Source organism: Rhinolophus hipposideros (assembly GCF_964194185.1).
Source record: "Rhinolophus hipposideros genome assembly, chromosome: 18".
Classification (NCBI taxonomy): domain Eukaryota; kingdom Metazoa; phylum Chordata; class Mammalia; order Chiroptera; family Rhinolophidae; genus Rhinolophus; species Rhinolophus hipposideros.
The window spans coordinates 1,473,762-1,494,343 of record NC_138064.1 but is presented as its reverse complement, the minus strand read 5'-3'; the positions used below and the strand labels follow the sequence as shown (position 1 = coordinate 1,494,343).

At 44.5% G+C, this 20,582-nt stretch overlaps 1 protein-coding gene across 1 annotated transcript in view; it reads right to left on the bottom strand.

Moving 5' to 3' along the window:
- ABCA13 (ATP binding cassette subfamily A member 13) overlaps positions 1 to 20,582 on the bottom strand; it is a gene marked incomplete at its 5' end in the record, with an annotated part of 245,529 nt that overhangs the window by 96,441 nt on the left and 128,506 nt on the right. The window contains 2 exons of the mRNA XM_081079377.1: positions 10,609 to 10,714; positions 19,667 to 19,897. Of these exons, the coding sequence (XP_080935503.1) occupies positions 10,609 to 10,714; positions 19,667 to 19,897 (337 nt within the window). The remainder of the gene's footprint in view (positions 1 to 10,608; positions 10,715 to 19,666; positions 19,898 to 20,582) is intronic.

Sequence of the window (20,582 nt, the reverse complement as noted above, 5' to 3'; positions counted from 1 at the left end):
GGCAGAGGGGCTGTTGTCCAGTGGCTATAAAGTTTTGGTTAAGGACGATGATTAACTTCTGGAGATCTGTGATATATCATGATACTGAGAGTCCACAATACTGTATTACGCATTTAAAAATTTGTTAATGGGTAGATCTCACATTAAATGTTCTTACCATAGAAAAAGGGGGAGGGGCATGAGAAAATTTGGGGGTTTAATGAATGTGTTGATTACCTCAATTGTAGTGAGGCTTTCACAGGACCATGCATATGTCCAAACTCATCAAACTGTACGCATTAAATAGGCTTTTTTTGTATATCAATTATACCCCAATAAAGCTATTTTTAAAAAGTGCCCAGATAATTTTTAAACTTTCATTTAAAATGTCTCTTTTCTTAAAACTCTACATGAACATGGCAGCCAGGGCCATGATACCCCCCGTGTGCTGTACTCTGAGGCTGTGGGGCATGGCGTGCGACCTGCTCCTCCAAAGACCAGAGGCGCACAGTGACACACAGACACAGAAGCCCCAGAAGTGAGGCCAACTGTCACCACCGCCTTCCCGTGCAAGGGCACAGGTCCACCGACTCGTCCTTCTGCTCAGTTCTTCAGGCAAGAAACATGTGTTCAACACTGATCATCCCTCTGGGCACACATCTCTGCGTCTCTCGGTGCCCCCGTCTCCCCTTCTTATAAGGACACCAAGCACACTGGGTGCGGGCACTCAGATGACCTCATTTAACCCTCGTCACCTTTTCAATGGCCCCATCTCCAAATACGGTCACACACGGAGGTACTGGGGGTCAGGGCTTCAACATATAAGATTTGGGGGGCCACAATTCAGGCCATAACACCAGCGCACTGGTAGAAAGCAGTAGAAAGAGAGAAGAGACCCAGAATTGATGGTTCTGAGTAGAAGTCTCCTGCTCTCACTCCAGAGCCGCAGGTATCACAGTGCCTAGACCAGCCACATCACCTGGGAGCCTGCTAGAAATGCAAGTTCTCAGGCCCGATCCTAGAACTACTGAATCAGAAAATCTGGGGGTAGATCTCCATAATCTATGTTCTCACAAATTCTCCAGGTTGTCATTCTGATGTGAGGTCACTAAATTTCTCAGGCACTCAACTAGTTAATCCAGTTATCTATGTAAATTTCAAAGATTATATTATAACAAACACTAGATTATCAGGTATGGTGCCTGGACAGGCGTTTCACGCTGGCCCTCCTGAGAGTACGGGCAGATCAGGGAAGTCCTCTAAACTCAGGCTCTACATTGAGAGCGGATAACAGCACCAGCAAAACCTGTTTCTAACCTGGCCTTGAGGACTGAGTGAGAAAAATGCACAGGAAGTGCCTGTCAGAGTGTCTGACGCCCTCCAGGCAGCTAATAAATGGTTTCTTGCTCCATGACGAAGTGACGTGCACACACCTCTCAGAGGCATGAGGACAAATGTGCACGTCTGGGCATCAGTCTACAGAATTCATTTCAGTGCAGCTTCTGGGGTCCCTGTGGCTAAAAAGTATATATTTTATGTTTTATTTTGCCCTCCTCAATCTCTCAGAGAAGAAGTGACATAAGAAGTGACTTATTTGAGAGCTGGCCCCTTGGAAGACTGGAGACAAGGGCCTGTTAGAGACATGGGGTGCCCACAGGAGGTGCAGCCTGGGAGCAGGAATCAGTAACGAAACAGTCATTTTTGAGGGCATCAGTGGGGGAGAAAGGTTTCTGTAAATGGTTGTCCTAGAAATTACATTTCTCTAGTGCGGATCACACCGAAAAAAAAGAAAAAAGTGACTAAAGCACTTTACTGGACATTTAACACACACTGTCTCCAAAATCCTGATCTAGCATTTTGATAAAGTTTTATCTACTAAGAAATATAAATTTCACTTAGGCAGAGGTCTCATGTTAAGTTTTATGAGAGGATTTTGCAGAATATAATAAAATTGGTAAATTTGTTTTAACGCATCCTGGTCTCACTTCTTTTTTAGTAATGAAATACTTAAACAGACTTTTAAATGATGTATTTTTCAGTTTCACAATTTGCAATTTGAATAAAAAAATAAAATTACATTTTTTATATCATATTTTACAATAGTAATAGAAAACACTATGATTTTTCTTTCCTTGGGGTTTTTTCTTAAATTTAAACTACCAGTCGTTTTCACACAACATTAGCTTTTTTTGTCCATGTTTTATTTCTAACATATTTACATGGATTTTCATAATGTTCCCCAAATACAGAACATGAAATTATCATTTTTCAAAACAGATGGATAACCATAATGAAGAGGATATATGTAGGTGATAAATTTTCAATGTAAATTATCCTAAATTCTCAATCATGACAAAATGTTTATGAGAACATAACAGTCATAAAGCAAATTTAGCTCTTACGTAAGAAAGTCGTTAACTAATATATCTTAAAAGAAATGAATGCTCAGAAATTAAACCTTTAGGTAAAATGCTAATAATGGAAAAAGAAAATAATGTGTATGTCCAGTTAAAATAAAAATTTTGTATAAACAGTAAAACATAGAGACAAATTATGATTTTAGATTACTACTACACAGAAATTATACAAGCAATAGTATGAATAGCTCTCAAAGACAAAATATATAGAGAAAAAACAGAGACTCTCTTACATACTGTGTGATTCCACTTATATAAGGTTCAACAATGGGCAAAAACTATTCTAAAGTGATCAAGTTACCTTTTGGGAGGAGTTCTGACTTGGAGAGGATATGAGGAACCCGCTGGGTGCTAGAAATGTCCCAGCTCGACCTGAGTTGTGGCTACGCGGGTGTGTACTGTGAAAATTCATCTGATTGTATGCCTAAGAAATATGTCAATGTGATAAGATGTAGGCAGCTTATATGTTAGTGAAAATAAATTTAAGACACTAACCTTGAAAAAGATATAATTCAAAGGTGAACAACAAAAGTTACAAAACAGGAAAGTCAAATGGCCAATAAACATGAAGAAGGGGGGCTCAAACTCATTAGTATCATGGAAATTCAATTGAGCGAGCGTGTTATAATCCTATTTTTGGTAAGCATAAGTCTAACATGACCCCATAATGATTCACACCCTTGTACAATCCCCTCCCTGTGAGTATGGATGAGACCTTGAGGATGGTGGCTGTCACTCCTCCTGTTACGTCACATCACACGGCAAAGACAAAGAGATCTTACAGACCTAATTTAGGTCTCTAAGCAGTTGCCTTTAAGTTAATCAGAACAGAGACCCTTCTGCTCACTCTGAAGGAGATACATGCCATGTTGTCAGTGGGCCCTGTGGCTAAAACTTGAGGGTGACTTCTAGAAATGGAGAATAAATCCAACTGACAGCCAGCAAAAAAAAAAAAAAAAAAGAAAGAAAAGAAAAGAAAGAAAAACAGGGATCTCAGTCCTACAACCACAAGGAACCGAATTCTGCCAAAGACCTGAATGAGGGTGGAAGAGAACGCTAATGAGGACTATAGATTACAAGGCCCTGAGGATGGCACCATCCACTGTTTCAGTGGGATCCTGAGCAGAGAACCCAGTGATGCTGTGCCCTAACTTCCTACAGAAACTACAAGATAATAAATGACTATGTTTTAACCAGCTAAACTGATGATAATCTGTTAGCAGCAATAGAAAAGTAACACAGATTCTGGTAACTAGAAATCGAAAGCTGCCATTAATAACTACTGAAAAATGTAAGGATAACTACTGAAAAATTTAAGTCAGAGAGTGGAAAAAAGATGCAAGAATTTTGAGGAGCATGGTAGAGAAAGCCTAAATTTCCTTGGACAAACTATTAGTAGAAAGCTGAACTGTGGAGATGCTGACCACAGGGGCTCAGAAAGCAGTGAGGAAGGTGTTAGTAGAAACTGGATCAGGGATAGTTTTGTTATGGAGTGGTTGAAAACTTAGTAAAATTGTTTCTTCCAGTTACATGAAAAGAAGAATTTGTAAGTAATAAAGTGGCATATTTAACTAAGGAGATTTTTCAAACAAACAGTTGAAGGTGCTGCCTTCTTTTTTCTTGATGCTTATAGTAAAATAAAAAAGGAGACAGGTAAATTGAGAAAAGAAATGTTAATAACAGGAATTGATAATTTTTTATGTTCTCAATGTTTCAAGATTGTTTTAAAGGTGCTAAAAGTCCAAAAAAGCTATTGATAACAGGGCAGAAGAAAAGGCTAAGTGTGTAACGGTACAACCTTTTGCCAGAACCTCAAAAAAATCAAAAGGTCAGAGTATTCAGTCACAAAAACAGCCCTTTAAAAAGATTAAGGTGATGACGTCGGCAAGAGGGCAGAACAGGAAGTTCCAGGTCCTGGTTTCCCCACAGAAACACCAAATAAACAACTGCAGCCTGACTAAAATAATTTTATAGAAGCTTGAAGACAATCAAAGATATATTGCTACCAAGCAAACTCCCAGTCCAAAAAAATATACATATGTTCAAAACAGTAGGAAATTTCATGGCATTTTTAATCACAATTGCCCCACCCCTTCCCCAGAGCAGTGCGGTCAGGAAATGGTCCAATTCCTAGATCCCTTTCTCAAAGAAGAAAGAGCAGACTCAAAATTAGTTTTGCAAAATTCTGGCCAGGTTGTGGGCTGTGTAAGGGACTAACATCTGTTTTACCTAACTTGGAGCTCAGATGGGAACAGTGACACAGTTTGGATCTCAGGCTGGAAGCCACACAAGAAAGAATATGAAAACTGCAGGGGAACAGTAGGATGCCTGGGCAAGATATTATTCATAGGGGACTACAATAGAACACCTGATAACCCAGGAAGCTGGGGTGAGATTCTTTGGAAAATTAAGAAGCCAGGAGAAATCAGAAAACAAGCACACACGTCCCAAACAGGACACATGAATGGGACAATTGAGAAGACTTTATGCCTTTACTAGGGGCTAATCTGAAGACTCGGGGGACAAGGACATGTCTACCACACATTAGTTTGCAAAGATGGGGAGAAGTGGCTGTTTTTCAAAAATGTAAATTTCAACAAATAATCACACACAAAACAAACAAAAACAAGGAAACACAGCCTATTAAAAGGATTACAGTAATCTCTAGAAATAGTCTTTAAAGAAATACACACCAGACCTACTAAACAAAAATTGTAAAACAACTATTTTAAATGCTGAAAGAGCTAAAGGAAAACACAAAGAACAAAAGTAAATCAGAAAAGCAAAAAATCAACGAAGAGATAGAAATTATATTTTTTAAAAAGAACCAAACAAATACCAGAGCTGAAAAATACAGTAACTGAATTGAAACATTCAGTAGAGAAGTTCACTAGCATATATGAATAGGAATAATAATTATTATCTTAAATATTATTATCTTAAAGATACTGACTTGAAATTTTCAGGTCTGAGAAGCAAAATTAAAAAAAGAATGAAGAAAAGTGAACAGAGTCTAAGGGAATTATGAGACATTACACGGAAAACTAATATACATATTATGAGAGTCTCAGAAGACAAGACAGAGAAAAGGTGAGAGAGTGATTATTTGAAGAAATATGGCAGAAAACTACAATTTGAGGGAAGACATGGATATACAATTACAAGGTCAGTGAACTCCTTTTCTTGCATATAACACCAAAAGCACAGACACACAAAAAAAATAGGTAAGAGTTCATTGAAATAAAAAAATATTCTGTGCATCTAATATGGATGAATTGTGAGAAAATATTTCCACATCATGTACCTGGTAAGAGACTGAGATCCAGAAAATATAAAGAACTCCTACAACTCAACACAAAAGAAAAACAAATGGACAAAGGTGGTTTCAAGGGTTCGCAGGGAGTGAGGGATGAATAGACAGAGCACAGAGGCTTTTTAGAGACATAAAATTATTCTCTATGACACTACAAGGATAATACATGTCTTTGTACATTTCTCAAAATCCATGGAATATACAACACCAAGAGTGAATCGTAATGTAAATTATGGACTCTGGGTGATAACAATGTGACATGTAGCTTCATCGATTGTAACAAGTGTACCACTCTGGTTCTGGATGTTGATAGTGGGAGAAGTTGTGTACGTGTATGTAAGTGGATATATGGAAACTCTCTGTGTATTCTGCTCAATTTTGCTGTGAACCTAGAAGTGCTTTAAAAAATAAAGTCTATTTTAAAAATGATCAAAAGACTTGAATAGATAGTTCTCAAAATAAGATATACAAATGGACACTAAATGCCTATAAAGATACTCCACATCACTACTTATTAGTAAAATAAAACCAAAACCACAATAAGATACCACTTAACATACAATTAAAATGGCTATTATCATAGAAACAGAAAAGCCTTAAGTGTTGGCAAGGCTATGGAGAAACTGAAACACTTGTGTGTTGCTGGTGGAAATGAAAATCACTGCAGTCACTTTTGAAAATGATAGGGTGATTCCTCAAAAAACTAAACACACCACATGATCCAGCAATTCCATTTTTTAATATGTACACAATATAATGAAAGCAAGGACTCAGATATTTGCACATCCACGATCACAGCAGCATTATTCACAACAGTCAAAAGGTGGAAGCAACCCGTGTCCATTAACAAGTGAACGGATAAACAAAATGTGTTGTATACATGTAATGGAATATTACCCAGTCTTAAAAAAGAATGGAATTCTGACCCACACTACAACATGGATAAACCTTGAAGCCATTATGTTGATTGAAACAAGCCAGTCATAAACAACAAATATTGTATGATTCCTCTTACATGAGGTGTATAGAGTAGTGAAATTCATAGAGACATGAAGCAGAATGGTGGCTGCCAGCAGGTAGAAGGAAGGGAGTGGGGAGTTAGTGTTTATTATGTACAGAGTTTCAGTGGAGAACGATTTAAAAGTTCTGGAGGAGGATGGCAGTTATGATTGCAAAGCAGTGTGAATGTACCAAATGCCACAGAACTGGTCACTTAAAATGTATACCATGAATATTTTACCATAGTAAATACACACACATATAAACAGATTCACTAATTAATTAATGTCCTCTTTGATATTCTCTTCCACTAATAAACTCCCTAGATTTAAATGATTTAAAATATATATATTAAGGATGGGTCTCAGAGATGTAGTCAATCAAACCAGAGGGCTTCTAGGAAGCTCCAGGGTGTGGTTTCCTCCACCATCTCCGCAGAAGCCATTAACAGAGATGGGATCATCTCAAAAAGAGCTGGCTTTTGTCTAGTGGAGGGATAATGCTAGAAACCAAGGAAGGAGCACAAAGTTCTTGTGAAAATCATTTCATCAGATACAATGTCAGCATGGACTAACAGGGTCAGGAAGAATACAAAAAGGAAAGAAGACTATAAAAGGTACAAAACAAGCCTTCCATCAGGAAAATACCCAAATTATGATCATTTATGCACCTAATAGAGCCCCAAAGTACATGAAACAGAATCTAACAGAATTAAAAGGAGGAAAGGACAATTGAATAATGAAAGTTGGAAACAACAATATTCACATACCATTAATGAATAAAATAATTTACCAGAATGTCAACAATGAAACAGAAGATTTGAACAATACTACAGACAAACTAGGCATGAGAGACATCTATAGAACCCGCCTCTCGTCACAAGAGTGTGAATGTACTAAATGCACATTCTTTTCAAGGGTATAAGGAATTTTCTCCAGGATAGCCCCCATTTTAGGCCATAAAACAAGGTTTAATACATTGAAAAGGATTAAAATCAGACAAAGTTTTAATCTAGTCACAATAGAATAATTTCAAACTAACAAAAAGAAATTTGGCAAACTCACAAATACGTGGAAATTTAAAAACATAATACTAAATAACCAATGGACTAAAGAAGAAATCAAAAGGAAAATTTGAAAATAGTTTGAGGTAAATAAAAGTGAAGATACAACATACTGAAACTTATGGGATACACACAAAGGCAGTGCTTAGAGAATAATTTATACCTGTAAATGATGATCTTACAAAAGAAGAAAGATCTCAAATCAATAATATAAACTTCTACCTTAAGACACTGGGAGAAAAAGAGCAAACTAAATCTAAAACAAGCAGAAAGAATGAAATAAAAATTAGAGCTGAAATGAATGGAATAGAAAAGGGAAAAACAATAGAGAAAGTCAATGAAACTAAAAGCTGATCCCATGAAAAGATTAATAAAGTTGGTAGCATTTAAGTTAGATTAATGAAGAAAAGAAAAGAAGACACAAATTATTAGCATCAGAAATTAAGATGGGAATGTTACTTATGTAAACTTACATAAACAAAAGAAATTGTAAATCAGTGCTACCAACAATTGTATGCCAATCAACTCACATGCAGTGAACACATTCCTAGAAAGACACGAAACACCAAACCTGATTCAAGAAACAGACAATCCGAATAGACCTGTAATAAGTAAAGAAATTGAATTATTCATCAAAATAACTACCCACAGAAAATTCAGATCCACATAGCTTCACTAGCAAATTCTCCACAAACACTTCCAAAAAAATATAAAAGAAGAGAATACTTCCCAATTCAGTCTAAAGTATCACCATGACAGCAACACCAAACAAAGACATCATGAGAAAAGTACAGACTAACACTTGTTATAAATACAGACTCAAAAATCCTCAGAAGACACTTGCAAATGAAACCCAGCAATATGTAAAGGATTACGTACCAAGACCCAGGGGAATTTATCCCAGTTGGTCAGTGCAATGCTGTTTTAACATCCAAAACTCACTGAATGAAATACATCACATCAATCAATAAAAGACAAAAAAAACACATGACCGTCTCAATAGATGCAGAAAAGTCACCGCGCACACTTCAACCCCCTTTCATGATAAAAACACTCATTAAACAGGAACTAGATCCATACTTCCTCAACTTCATAAAGGAATCTTGTAAAAACCCACAGTTAACATCACACTTCATAATTTAAAAAATCACAATTCCATAATAAAAAACCTCTTACAACTCCAGGATATAACTTGTTCCATTTTTAAAATGGGCAAAGAATCTGATAGACATTTCTCCAAGGAAGTCACACAAATGGCCAGTAAGCTCATGAAAAGGTGTTCACACTATCAGCCATTAGGGAAAGGCAAACCTAACCTAGAATTAGACAGCGCTCCACGCCACTACGTTGTCATTAGACCACAATGACAAGCACTGGTGAACATGTGGACAAATCAGACCCCTCAAACACTGCTGGTGGGAACGTAAAATGGTGCGCGCACTTTGGATAACGCTCTAGACATTCTCATATGGTTAAAACGTGATCCAGCAATTCCGCTCCTAGACACAGACCCAAGAGATAACACATCCACTAACAACTTGTACACAATATTCAAGTTATATTCATATTAGCCAAGAATTGGAAACAAGCCAAATGGCCATCGAGTGATGAACGGACAAACAAAACGTGGTCCATGCACACAATGGGATATTATTCGGCAATCCAGAGAAATGAAGTTCTGACACACGCTCAACATGGGTGACCCTGGAACACGTCACACTGAGTGCACAAAGCCAGTCACAAAGGACCACACAGTGTGTGGTTCCACTTATAGGAAAAGTCCAGAACAGGCCCATCCACGGAAAGAGAGCGGGTTGTAGGTCAGCTGTGCTGAGTGACATGGGTGATGGGAGGCAATGGCTAAGTGCTACAGGGCTTCTTTGGGGTAATGAAAATGTTCTAAAATTCACAGTGGTCATGGATACCCGACTCCATAAAGCCAGTGAAATGCACATTGTAACGGGGTGAATTGTATGGTATTTGAATTGTATCTCAATAAAGTTATTAAACTAAGATATGCCCAACGTAATTAATCATCAGGGAATGCAAACTGAAACCACAATGAGAAACCCCTACACACCAACTACAAAGCCTAAAATCAGTGTTGTTTAAACCTGAAAATGCCAACAGCTGGAGAGGAAGGGCAGCGACTGGGACACTTGTGGGTCACCGGCGGGAATGCGGTTTGGTGAACATCTGATCTGAACATCATTAACTTCAGCTGTTCATTCGGGGGCCTGCGGGGCAGAGGCCCCTGGAGAAGGGCTCGGAGGTTCCGTGCCTGCACACCTCTAGGGCCCAGCTGTGCTCCGCAGTGAGTTACTGCCGGTAAATACGCAGGAACTAGACTGACTGGGCTGTAGTCACGCGCCTAGAAACCAAATCCGGGTCCTGCTTGATCGCGGATGCCTGCACACGGACGTCTGCCCACGGAACCCAGGCCCACGTGCCGGGGGGTGTGGACAGAAGCTCCGTGAAGACAAGGCTCACGTGTGTGTCTCCACGTCAGCCTGGTCCCAGCGAAGCATGTGCCCGTGCAGCCCGCCATGAACGTGGGCTGGGCTGAGTGTCAGTGATGCCGGTGAGACAGACGTGCTGCCTTCAGCGCTCTCATTTATACACTAAGTGCTAACATAGTAAGTCCTGCAGAAAACATGAAGCTGCCCACAAACACACACTTGTTTTGTTCAAGGCAGAGGAAGACGAAGCCCGCTGCCTCTGAACAATTACACCCTGTCCCTGCTTCAGCCTCTCTGTGCTCAACCTCAAAACAAGGGCTCTGAGAGACGGGTAGTGGTATGTCCGTCCTCACGAATGCAGACACGCTCTGTACTCACAGCAGCCAGGATCGCTCTCTGCAGGCTGGTGGCTCTGCGGCTCCAGCTCCGGCCGCGGGGCGAGGTCAGATGGCTCTGGGGAATCTTGCAAAAGCATCAGAAACACCTTTTTGAAAATGAAAGAAGAGTTTTGTATTATTTTACGTTCCTTTCCACACTGCACTATTTCTTCTGCCTGAATCACCACCTAGGTCATTACAACAATAGTCACCAAACGCATCACATTTCATGGAGTCATTCACTCAATGGCAGAACTCCAAAGCCACCCAGTTCTCAGTCAGCTGGCTGTAAGGCTGCTCACAGGCTACAAGGAGGAGTGAAACTGACGGTGACCCCCAGGCACTTGCATTCTGGCGAGGCTGGTCAGACCCACAGCAGGGGGCAGGGCAAAGTGATGTCCCTGACACGGCGAAGCCAGTTCCACTGGAGTCAGTGACTCACACGTGCGGAGAAGAACCGGGAAGTGAAGCGGTTCCACTCACAGCTTATGTCTCAGGGGGAAGGTGTTCTGTGTGAGCACCCACTGAGCACGTCTCCTCCGTGGGTGGCAGCACACCTCAGCCCCAAAGTGTTCACTTAAGATAATGGCTTGAAGGGCAACAGGATGGCCCAGCTGGTCAGAGCACGAGCGCTCAACAACAAGGCTGCTGGTTCGATTCCCACATTGGATGGTGGGCTGTGCCCCCTGCAACTAAAGATTGAAAATGACGACTGGACTTGGAGCTGAGCTGCGCCCTCCACCACTAGATGGAAGGACTACTTGGAGCTGACGGGCCCTGGAGAAACACACTGTTCCCCAATATTCCCCAGTTACAAAAAAAAAAAAAAAATGGCTTGAAGCCACTTGGTGAGTGCTTGAAGCAGAAGTCCAACCTCGGTTTGTTGAAACCCAGGGTTCAGCCCCAAATCAGCGACAGTGAGGAGAGGAAGCCACTGGGGCCAAGACAGAGGACATGTGCTGGGCTCTGGATGGGCGGCGTGCTCAGGCCCTTGAGCCACACCTGGAGGGTGGGCAGTGACCTTGGAAAGGAGCGCGTCCCTAACACACCCTGGGCAGAGGCCAGAGGAGAGGCGATTTGACTCCTGCAAAAAGCCAGCAATCGCCATGGGGAAGGGCAGAGACTCCCCTCCGGGCCGTGGTCCCTGCCAGGCCTGCTGGCTTCCTGGTCTGCAGACCAGGGGTCACGACAGCAGCTGGTGGTGGCTGTGATGTGCTCTGCACAGGCTCGGAAGCGCGCAGGACTTCGATTAGGCCCCCAGTGAGCCAGACTGCCTGACATATGGCCTGTGCCACACACCAAGCCAGGCTCCATGCGGGTCACTCTGCTGCGTCAGCAGAATCGCACAGGTGCCTCATCCCTCCATCCCGTGCCTGCAGCCCAGAGACCAGTGTCCGGCCCTGGCCCAGCTCCTGCCTTCCCCTGCTGTCATGGCGGTGCCATGACTTCCCGTGGGGACCTCACACTTGACCCACCCACTGAGCACCCCGAGTCGGCCACCTCCTGGACTTCTGGAAGCGGCAGCACATGCTGACTGAAGCTACTGAAGGTTATAAACACAAAGGACTGCTGTGTCTCGACATTCTGAGGAGCCTCCAGGCCCCAGGGAAGGCATGCAGGGGACACCAGACAGGGGGAGCAGCGAGCAAGCCTGCGGGAGGGGAGAGGTGCAGTCTGGGCGGGCTGCTCATTAGTCTGGGATAGGGTCCTGCGGAGAGGACTCTGTGCCCTCCACCCTCCGCAGGACAGAACTGGACTGGAATTATTGCAAACACTGAATGCATTTAGATACAAAGTGGAGAGAACAGTGCCTGCCGGCTGCAGCATGGGGTCCTCGGTGGGCTGGGAGGAGAAGGAAGTGTGGTGGGACGACCACAGGTGTCCCATCGGCCCCGTGGCACCAGCACTGTGTCCCACTGGACAGGAGGGCATGCAGGCCTAGCATGACAAGCACTCAGCTGGTGCACTGATAAAGAATGAAACTAGAGGTAATGGAGACAGTGCCGGTCCAGAGGTGTTCACTGAGCAGCGTTCCTTCGTATCTTATTCTAAATGGAGTTTTCACTTAATGTTCAAATGCAACTGTGAATTCCATGAAGCATAACTTGATAATGAAGGAAGTATTCTTTTATGTAGAGAGCAATCTTCATCTATTCTTTTTAAACTTTCCCCCTCTTCTTCCTCTCATCACAAGCCTGTGTGTGCATGTGTGTGGATGTGTGGACATGTGTGCACACGTGTGTATGGGAGGAGGAAACAGAATAAGGGCGGACGTTTTGCTCTCCTTAATCTCACAGACCACAACGCTAAGTATCAGGGTTCACTGTCAGAATTCGGGAAAGCCACACTGGGAGGGGAAAGGCGAGGCGAGGAGTCAGAATGTTAGGAGATGAACGCCATCTCGTGTCAGCTCGCCGTAACTGCAGGCACACCGTGCCAGAGGCTGTGAGAACACAAAAAACTGTCAGTCACCAAATGAGCACATACGGCCAATAACGGTCACGTTTCCAAAAACAACACAACAATGATTGCTGTATTCAAAGCGTTGGGTTCTGGATGGTGGATATCACCCCTGCTATTCTGCGCTGTTTTCCCCATGCTCAGTGAACGCAGCTAGACTGTGGTCCTGACGCTCCTCTGACCAAGCGTCTTGTGTGTAAAAACACGACATCCAGTGTGGAATATTCCCCACGGCTTTGATGACAGGGCGTCTATCAAGTCTGGGCAATGCTGGTCCCACCTGGAGTTTTCATGTATTCTTTAGTATCTGATACCGACTTCGAGCACAACTGTTAAGTATTTGTCCCTGAAGGCCAGTGCAGATGGACCAGATAGGACCTACACCAGGCGTCTTTTGTTTAAAAGCACTAGAAAGTCCTTTTCTATTTCATCTAGTCTGGAATTAGCTCGTTGGAATCAGCTCAGGCTTCCCAAGTCGAAGGACAATCACATGAGGATTGGTCAAACTATTCATTAACTTTTAAGTAAGTTCATCACATTAAACAAAAAAATTGAAATAAGAAACGGTGAAATTAAACTCAATAGCAAAGAACAAACAATCTAACTGAAAATGGGCAGAGGAACTGAAAAGGCCTTATTCCAAAGAGGATGTACCCACGGCAAACAGACACGTGAAAAGGTGCTCCAGGGCCCTGGTCGTCAGGAAATGCACATCACAACCACACTGAGACGGCACCACACACATGTTAGAATGGCTGTTGTCGAAAAGACAAGAAGTAAGTATTGCGAGGATGTGGAGAAAAGAGAACCCTCATGCGCTGTTGGTAGGAACAATATGACGTTTCCTCAAAAAAAAATAAAAATAGAACTACCTTATGACCCAGTAATCCCAACTCTGAGTATTAATCCAAAGGAAATGAAAACAGTATCTCAAAAAAAAAATAACTGCAACCTCATGTTCATTGCAACATTATTCACAATAGGCAAAATACAGAAATAACCTATGTCCATGGATGGGTAAATGGGTAAATTACACACACACAGAGAGAGAGAGAGAGAGAGAGAAATATCCAACCATAGAAAAGAAGGAAATCCTGCTATTTACAACAACATGGATGGACCTAGAGGGCATTACGCTAGATGAGGTAAGTCAGAGAAAGACAAATACTGTATGATCTCACTCATGTGTGGAATGTAAAAAAAAAAAAAAAAAAAAAAAAAACTCATAGAAACGGAGAGAAGATTGGAGGTTGCCAAGGTGGGGAGGGGAGAAACCGGGGGGGGGGGTCAAGGATGCAAACTTCCGGTTATCAGATGAGTACGTCCTGGGAGGCAGTGTGCAGCATGGTGACTAGTTAGCAGTATGGCGTTGCGTTAATCAAAGCTGCTAAGAGAGCAGATTTTATAAGTTATCATCATAAGAGAAAGTTTGTAACTGTGAGGTGATGTTAACCAAATTTATAAAAGTAATAATTTTGAGATATAGATAGATAGACACATAGATAGATATAGATAGATTCATTCTGTTGCATACCTCAAACTAATACAATTTTATATATGAATAAAACTGGAAAAAATATGAAATTAAATCTCAAGGACACTAGCTGACGTGGAAATAATTTATAATTTAACAACAATCTGGATTGAAATGCGAAGCCTCTGGCATTTCCGCTCTTGGTTTTCAAGGAACAGTTAAGTTTGGCAGCTGGGGATCCTCCATCTTAGGACTTATGCTTTCTAGATTAAGGAGAGCTGCATTAAGGACAGCCAGTGTCACCGCATGCTGACGGTGCCATTAGTCCCTCAGATAGCAGGGCCGTGCCCACCCGTCGTCAGGTACTGTCACACCCCAAACCCCACCTGCACGGAGAATGTCAGTTTGACGAGCTGCAGCCTGGATGCGGTCAGAGCAACGGGCCTTTGGCTTCAATGCCACAGCGATGCAGGAAGCCGACCAAGCTCCGCAAGACAATGACACACATCCCACCGAGACAGGACAATAGCGGAGGAAGAAACTCCAAATGTGGCCAGCATGTAACAATGCCGCATTCGTTCAGTTTCACAAAAGTGCTCTTACTTCTGAAGACGCAGAAGATAAAACCATGTGGAGAGCTCAGATGACAAGGAATGTGGAAGTGACCCGCCAGCCCTCTCCAGACACAGGACTGTGGGCAGAGCTGTCCCCCAACGTGCCACACAGGGCACACAGCAAGATTTTATGATTTTACAGGAACTGATATGGGTTCCAGATTGCTGTTGTAACCAATTGCCACAACATGAGGGGCTTAAAGTCACAGCAACTTATCACCTTCTAACTGGAAGTCGGAGTGTAAACCTGGCCTCCTGGCCTAAAGCCACCGTGCTGGTGGGGCTGTGCCCCTCTGCGGGCTCTGGTGGACACCCCCCGCCTCATCAGCTTCTAGGGGCTGCCCGTATTCCCCATCTTCAAAGCTCATCAGTCCAGCCTCTGCTCCCATCAAGACATCACCTCTCCCCATCTGCCCTTCCTATGTCCTGCTTACAAGTGGGCATCTGATAACCAGGCCCACCCAGGTAACCCAGGATAATCTTCCCATCACAAGACCCAGCAGGCACACTGACAGGTTCCAGGGGTCAGGACGTGGGCTCCGGGGCCATCTGGCCCAGCACAGACCTAGCAGCCCACAGTGCGTCTTTACAGCGATAGCTGTTCATGTGGCATGTCCCTAGACAGAGCCTGCAAGGCCAACAAAGTTAGAGGGAAACATGGAAAACTTGGAGGGTCCACCCCAACTAGATTCTAATTCCTGACTGTGGGGAACTCATCGCTGTTCTCAGATTTAGTCTCTCAGTCCCTTATGTGCACAAGAGGATAATTATATGAACGTCACGGAGTTTCCGTGAAGATTCCATTAAATAAGGCATAAAAAGCTAAGTCTGGGTCACACATTACCCTGCAGTACCTTTTTATAAACAGAGTGGGCCACATAAAGGGTGGGCCACAGCCCTGCAGTCTGGGGGATAGATGGCACCATCAGTGCTGAGATGACAGCAGGCTGTCATAAGTGCTCCAAGTCCCAAAATGAAGAATCCTCCAACTCCTGGATTTATTATGAGGAGAAAAAGGAGGCTCTCAGAAAACTGAGGTCTCCCGTTGCCCCCTCCTTTCCCTTCCCGCCCCCTCCCTCTGGCTCTCACAGGGGCAGGAAGTGGGAGGTGCACTAGCTGGGAGCCCCTGCCTGACCAGGGCCTGGGCCTGCAGTGGGCCAGGTTCTGACTGGGGCCTCTGAGCAGAGCGGTGCAGATGGGAGGGCTGACATGAAGGTGACGCTGTAAGTTGTGGAAGCTGAGTTTCTCCATGTCAGACAGGAAGGGACAAACAAGGAAAGGGGGAAAGCCACGGGAACCTGGGTGGCTGGCTTGGCACTGGAGGTTCCAGGGAAGGTGAACGCCTGGTTTTCAACACATAGAGAGAAGGAACAGTAAACACAGAAACTCCAGCTCCACCCACAGCAGGACCGGGGAGCAGCAGTGTCCCCAGGGCTCCTTGGAAAAATCACCACTTGGCCAATGTCACAGTCATGAAACCAACTCAGGCGAGGAAAATGGGAGGTGCAGACACTTGTGGGGAAGTGGCATGAGGAATGGAAGTTTACAGTCTCAAAGTGTGTCCTCAAAACTAGTTAAGACAGGACAATGAATTTGTCGTGGACACACCAGCAGACCTGGGTGATCACAGTTCCAAGTCTCAGGCACCGGGCAAGCAAAGCACAGAGACCCAGCGCGAGTCCTGCCGTATCCCAGACAAAAACGCAGGACAGGCTCTGTGACGAGGACACGCTGCAGACCAGCCTGGGGCTCACGCACGAAAGGACCACCGTCATCTTCAAAGCACCAAGGTCATGGCAGTCGAGAGCACTGAGGAACTCACGCTGACGACAACTGAGGAGACCTCAGGCTCGTGGTCGTGGGGACCCTTTGGTCTCAGGGACGCGATCGCGGCAGCTGGAGCTGGATGGACAAAGACTGGACAGGAGTTCCTTGTTCTTAGAAATCGTTCTCAAGAAGTAAACTACACAAAAATAAATGTCAGGCTCTCATTCCCACCCTGGACTTGACTTTTTTCATCCAAGGGCTATGCTTTCTCCTGAATGCCATGCAGGATGGGGCGTCTGGGCCCATGCACTCAAGGGGCTGGCATCCAGAACCTTCTGACAGAGGCACAAGGAAGCCCACTGAGCAGAAAGCATCTCACAGGGCAGTCCCACCTGTCTGGAAGGTTACCAGAAAGTTCCGGATGATTAAAAATGCACTCCTGTGTTGGTAACGGGGGACGCCGTGCCCGTGTGGAGGTGGGGCATGGGGACTGCCCTTCTGCGCAGTATTGCTGTGAACCTAAAACTGCTCTAAAATCAATTAAACACCCTCCCTCTGCATCACATCCCAAGGTTCTGCCTTGGCTTCGGAGATGGCCGCACGCACGCTACCTCACAGCCCAGCTCTCGGCGCTCCCGGGCCCCAGTCCACACCAGGCACACCTCGGGCCTTGCACGGAGAACAAGTGTAAGCTCTATAACAACTGCTGACCACCGTGAAAATCTTACACCCCAACCTCACGGGCTTGGGGGCCCACTTAGGGACGGCGATTTACAAGAAACGTACTGCACTTAAAAATGAAATCTGCTTTCTAGCCCCAGTGTCAGGAGTATTCGCTGGCAAGCCCTCCGGACACATCGTCAAGTTGCTGGGCCAAACTGGACGATCAAAGGGAAAAGCACGCGCAGTGTGATCCCAGCCATGCTAACCGAGGGTCGATAACAGGCAGAAGCAGAAGTCAATACTTGCCGAGTGTAAAAAGACAAAATTGGTTGAGATAGATATTTTATAGACCATAGCACACAAAGGAAAGCTTTTTAAAGGAGCCTAATCTGTTTCCAATTTAAGATATCTTTCTCAAACAGATCCAAGTATAATGTAATATTTCATTAAACACATTTTATGTCAGATCCTTGGCTATGGTCATCCTTTACACAGATGACTTCCTTTTTAGCGTCTGTGTGTGATTGAGAGACAGAAAAGAGAGAGATGAGATCTAATCAATTGACAGTTATTTAGCACCTATTATGTGCAAAGCATGTACTAAATGTGGCCGGTGGAAATTAGTGCAAGAAATTGGAGAGGCACATATGAAATCTGCAAAGCAGTTAAGCAGCTGGTTCTGTTGCTTCTTGTCAGGCTTTCTGGGGTGATTGGCTGCAAGGACTTGAGCTGAGGGGCTCCTGAGGAAGAAAGAGCAAGCTGCAGGGAGGCAAGCTGCGGAGAACCACGCTTTTAAGGAAGCACGAGGATGGAGCCATTCTGCGTCTCCCTGTGGTGTGGCTCCACTTGCCAGAACTCATGAGCGGATTATACTACGTCTGTGAGATTTAATAAACATACGTTGTTTTAAAGAAGAGAGGGCAAAGAAGAGGAAGACTGAGAAATTCTCAAGAGGGGTATTTGGAAGGGGAAAGTATACATAAGAATATTTTAGAGAAAAAAGGGACAATACTAAGCAGAAACACAAATACTTAAGGACTATAGCATAAGAAAGATTTTCAGAGGTTACGCTATGATGGGGTAGCTACCGTAACATAAGAAATACACCAAGGGACTAAAATCCAGAAGTGCTTCCTTCCACCACATCCCACTGCACGTGTCCTTTGGGTGTAACAGCAGCAGAAGCTCTATTAATCAGCACCTGTGTGTGACTTCTTGTTTCATTGTCATCTGTACTCAGGATATTACATTATTTGATCTGAACAAACACTGTGTGTGAAAGTCAGGGCTCTGACAGCCCAAAAGCTGCGGCATTTTAACTCTTGTGGTTACTTCAAGTTTCTCGTATGGTCTCAGACTCTCCGTGCCAACTACCAATTACACACCTGATTGGGCATTATTACTATTTCTGGGTAATATAGAGAAAGTGGTCCAGGACTCTTCCCAGGCTTTTAAATTTTAATTTGCAGCACTTGATTTTTTTTTCAATCTGTGGCGCTTTCTACAGATCACAGCACTGCGAAGGGAAGACCCAAGTGGGGCTCATGCAGAGGCAGCCCCCAGGCCCACACCAGGGCTGCAGTGATTTCCTCTTGGAGATGCTTAGTCCAACTCCACTGGCCGGACGCTACAAAGAAGCCACACTGAGTGTTGATGTCCACCAGCTCAGTCCCAAGTGAGAGCGTGGAACTGGGGCTTGGGGGGCTGGCCAGAGGCAGCAGTGTCCGGCTTCTTTGCCCAGCAATGGGGCACCGTGAAAGTGAAAAGACGGTGCACAGTGAAAAGACAAGGTGCCCTGGTGAGGAGATACAGCCAGCCAACTGCCACCATGAGCTGGACTCCAAGTAATTCTTGATTAAAGACCAACACTCGCAAATATAAAAATGCCTATTTCCCTTAACAAACAACAGTCAGGTGCATGACGTTCCCTATTGGCTCACGCTCTGCCTCACATCCATCAGAGCCTGGAAATAAATAAAAATGACAGTGTTCCCCGCCCCTCCCCATGCCTCCCCCACGGCTCGTCTCTGAGGCGAGTGGAGACCTAAGGGATAAAAGCGTGCTGGAGCACCTCTGGGTACCTCTTCTAAGGTGGCGTCGGAAACCCCGTAGCCCGTCAGGCGCAGATGATGGAGGTTCTGTTCCAGGGCCTGGAAGAGCCCTTTGAAGCAGGCTCGGTCGGCCTCCTTGGGGACGAGGTAGCTCAGCTCACTCTCACTGCTGGCTTTGAGAAACGCCCGCGGGACATAGCTCTGTATCAGGGACGTAGCACGAGCTGTGGCCTTCGCATCATCGACCTCCAGGACAGAAGTCTGTCCAAACAAATGGAGGGAACAGTAAGGGATGGGGTCCAAACATGGCAAGTACACGTCAACCAATCTCACACACATCTGGAAGCAGCTTACTGTGACACTCCAATTCCAAGCAGCAAAGTCAAGAAATACCATGAAGCGACAGGCATTTCAAGAACATATTGTGCTTTTTAAAGAGAAAGCTGTTTCTGTGGTGTTGACCACACACCCGCCTTGGTGACCGGGTATCCTCCAGGTCACAGTCATGGGGCGCCCTCTGTGCTGGGGAGAGTCAGGAAGGTGACAGGCCAGCAACTGGACCACAGGATTGGGGGTCTTCTTAAACGGGAGGCATGGATTCCCCCCAGAGAGGGAAGGAACCACCTCAGGACAGCAGTGCAAGAGGAAGCAGACAGGAACCTCAGGACACCAAGGCTAAGGCGGCCACGGGCGGGGGGCAACTCTGAGCCCACCTCCGACTGCCAACCCAGAGCCACCTCTGCCACGTCATACCTGGTTGACACAAGGCAATCCTAACTCCCCGTGTGACCCGGTGGGTCCCCTGAAGTAAGAATTTCACCTCTAGGGTCCCTCACTACTGTGCTTCACACTATGGTAAATTTTAGCCTCCTAAATGGAATGTCACTGTCACAAAAATATTTCTAGAACAGGGGGTCACAGTGCTGCCTGGCCAGACTCCCGGGCA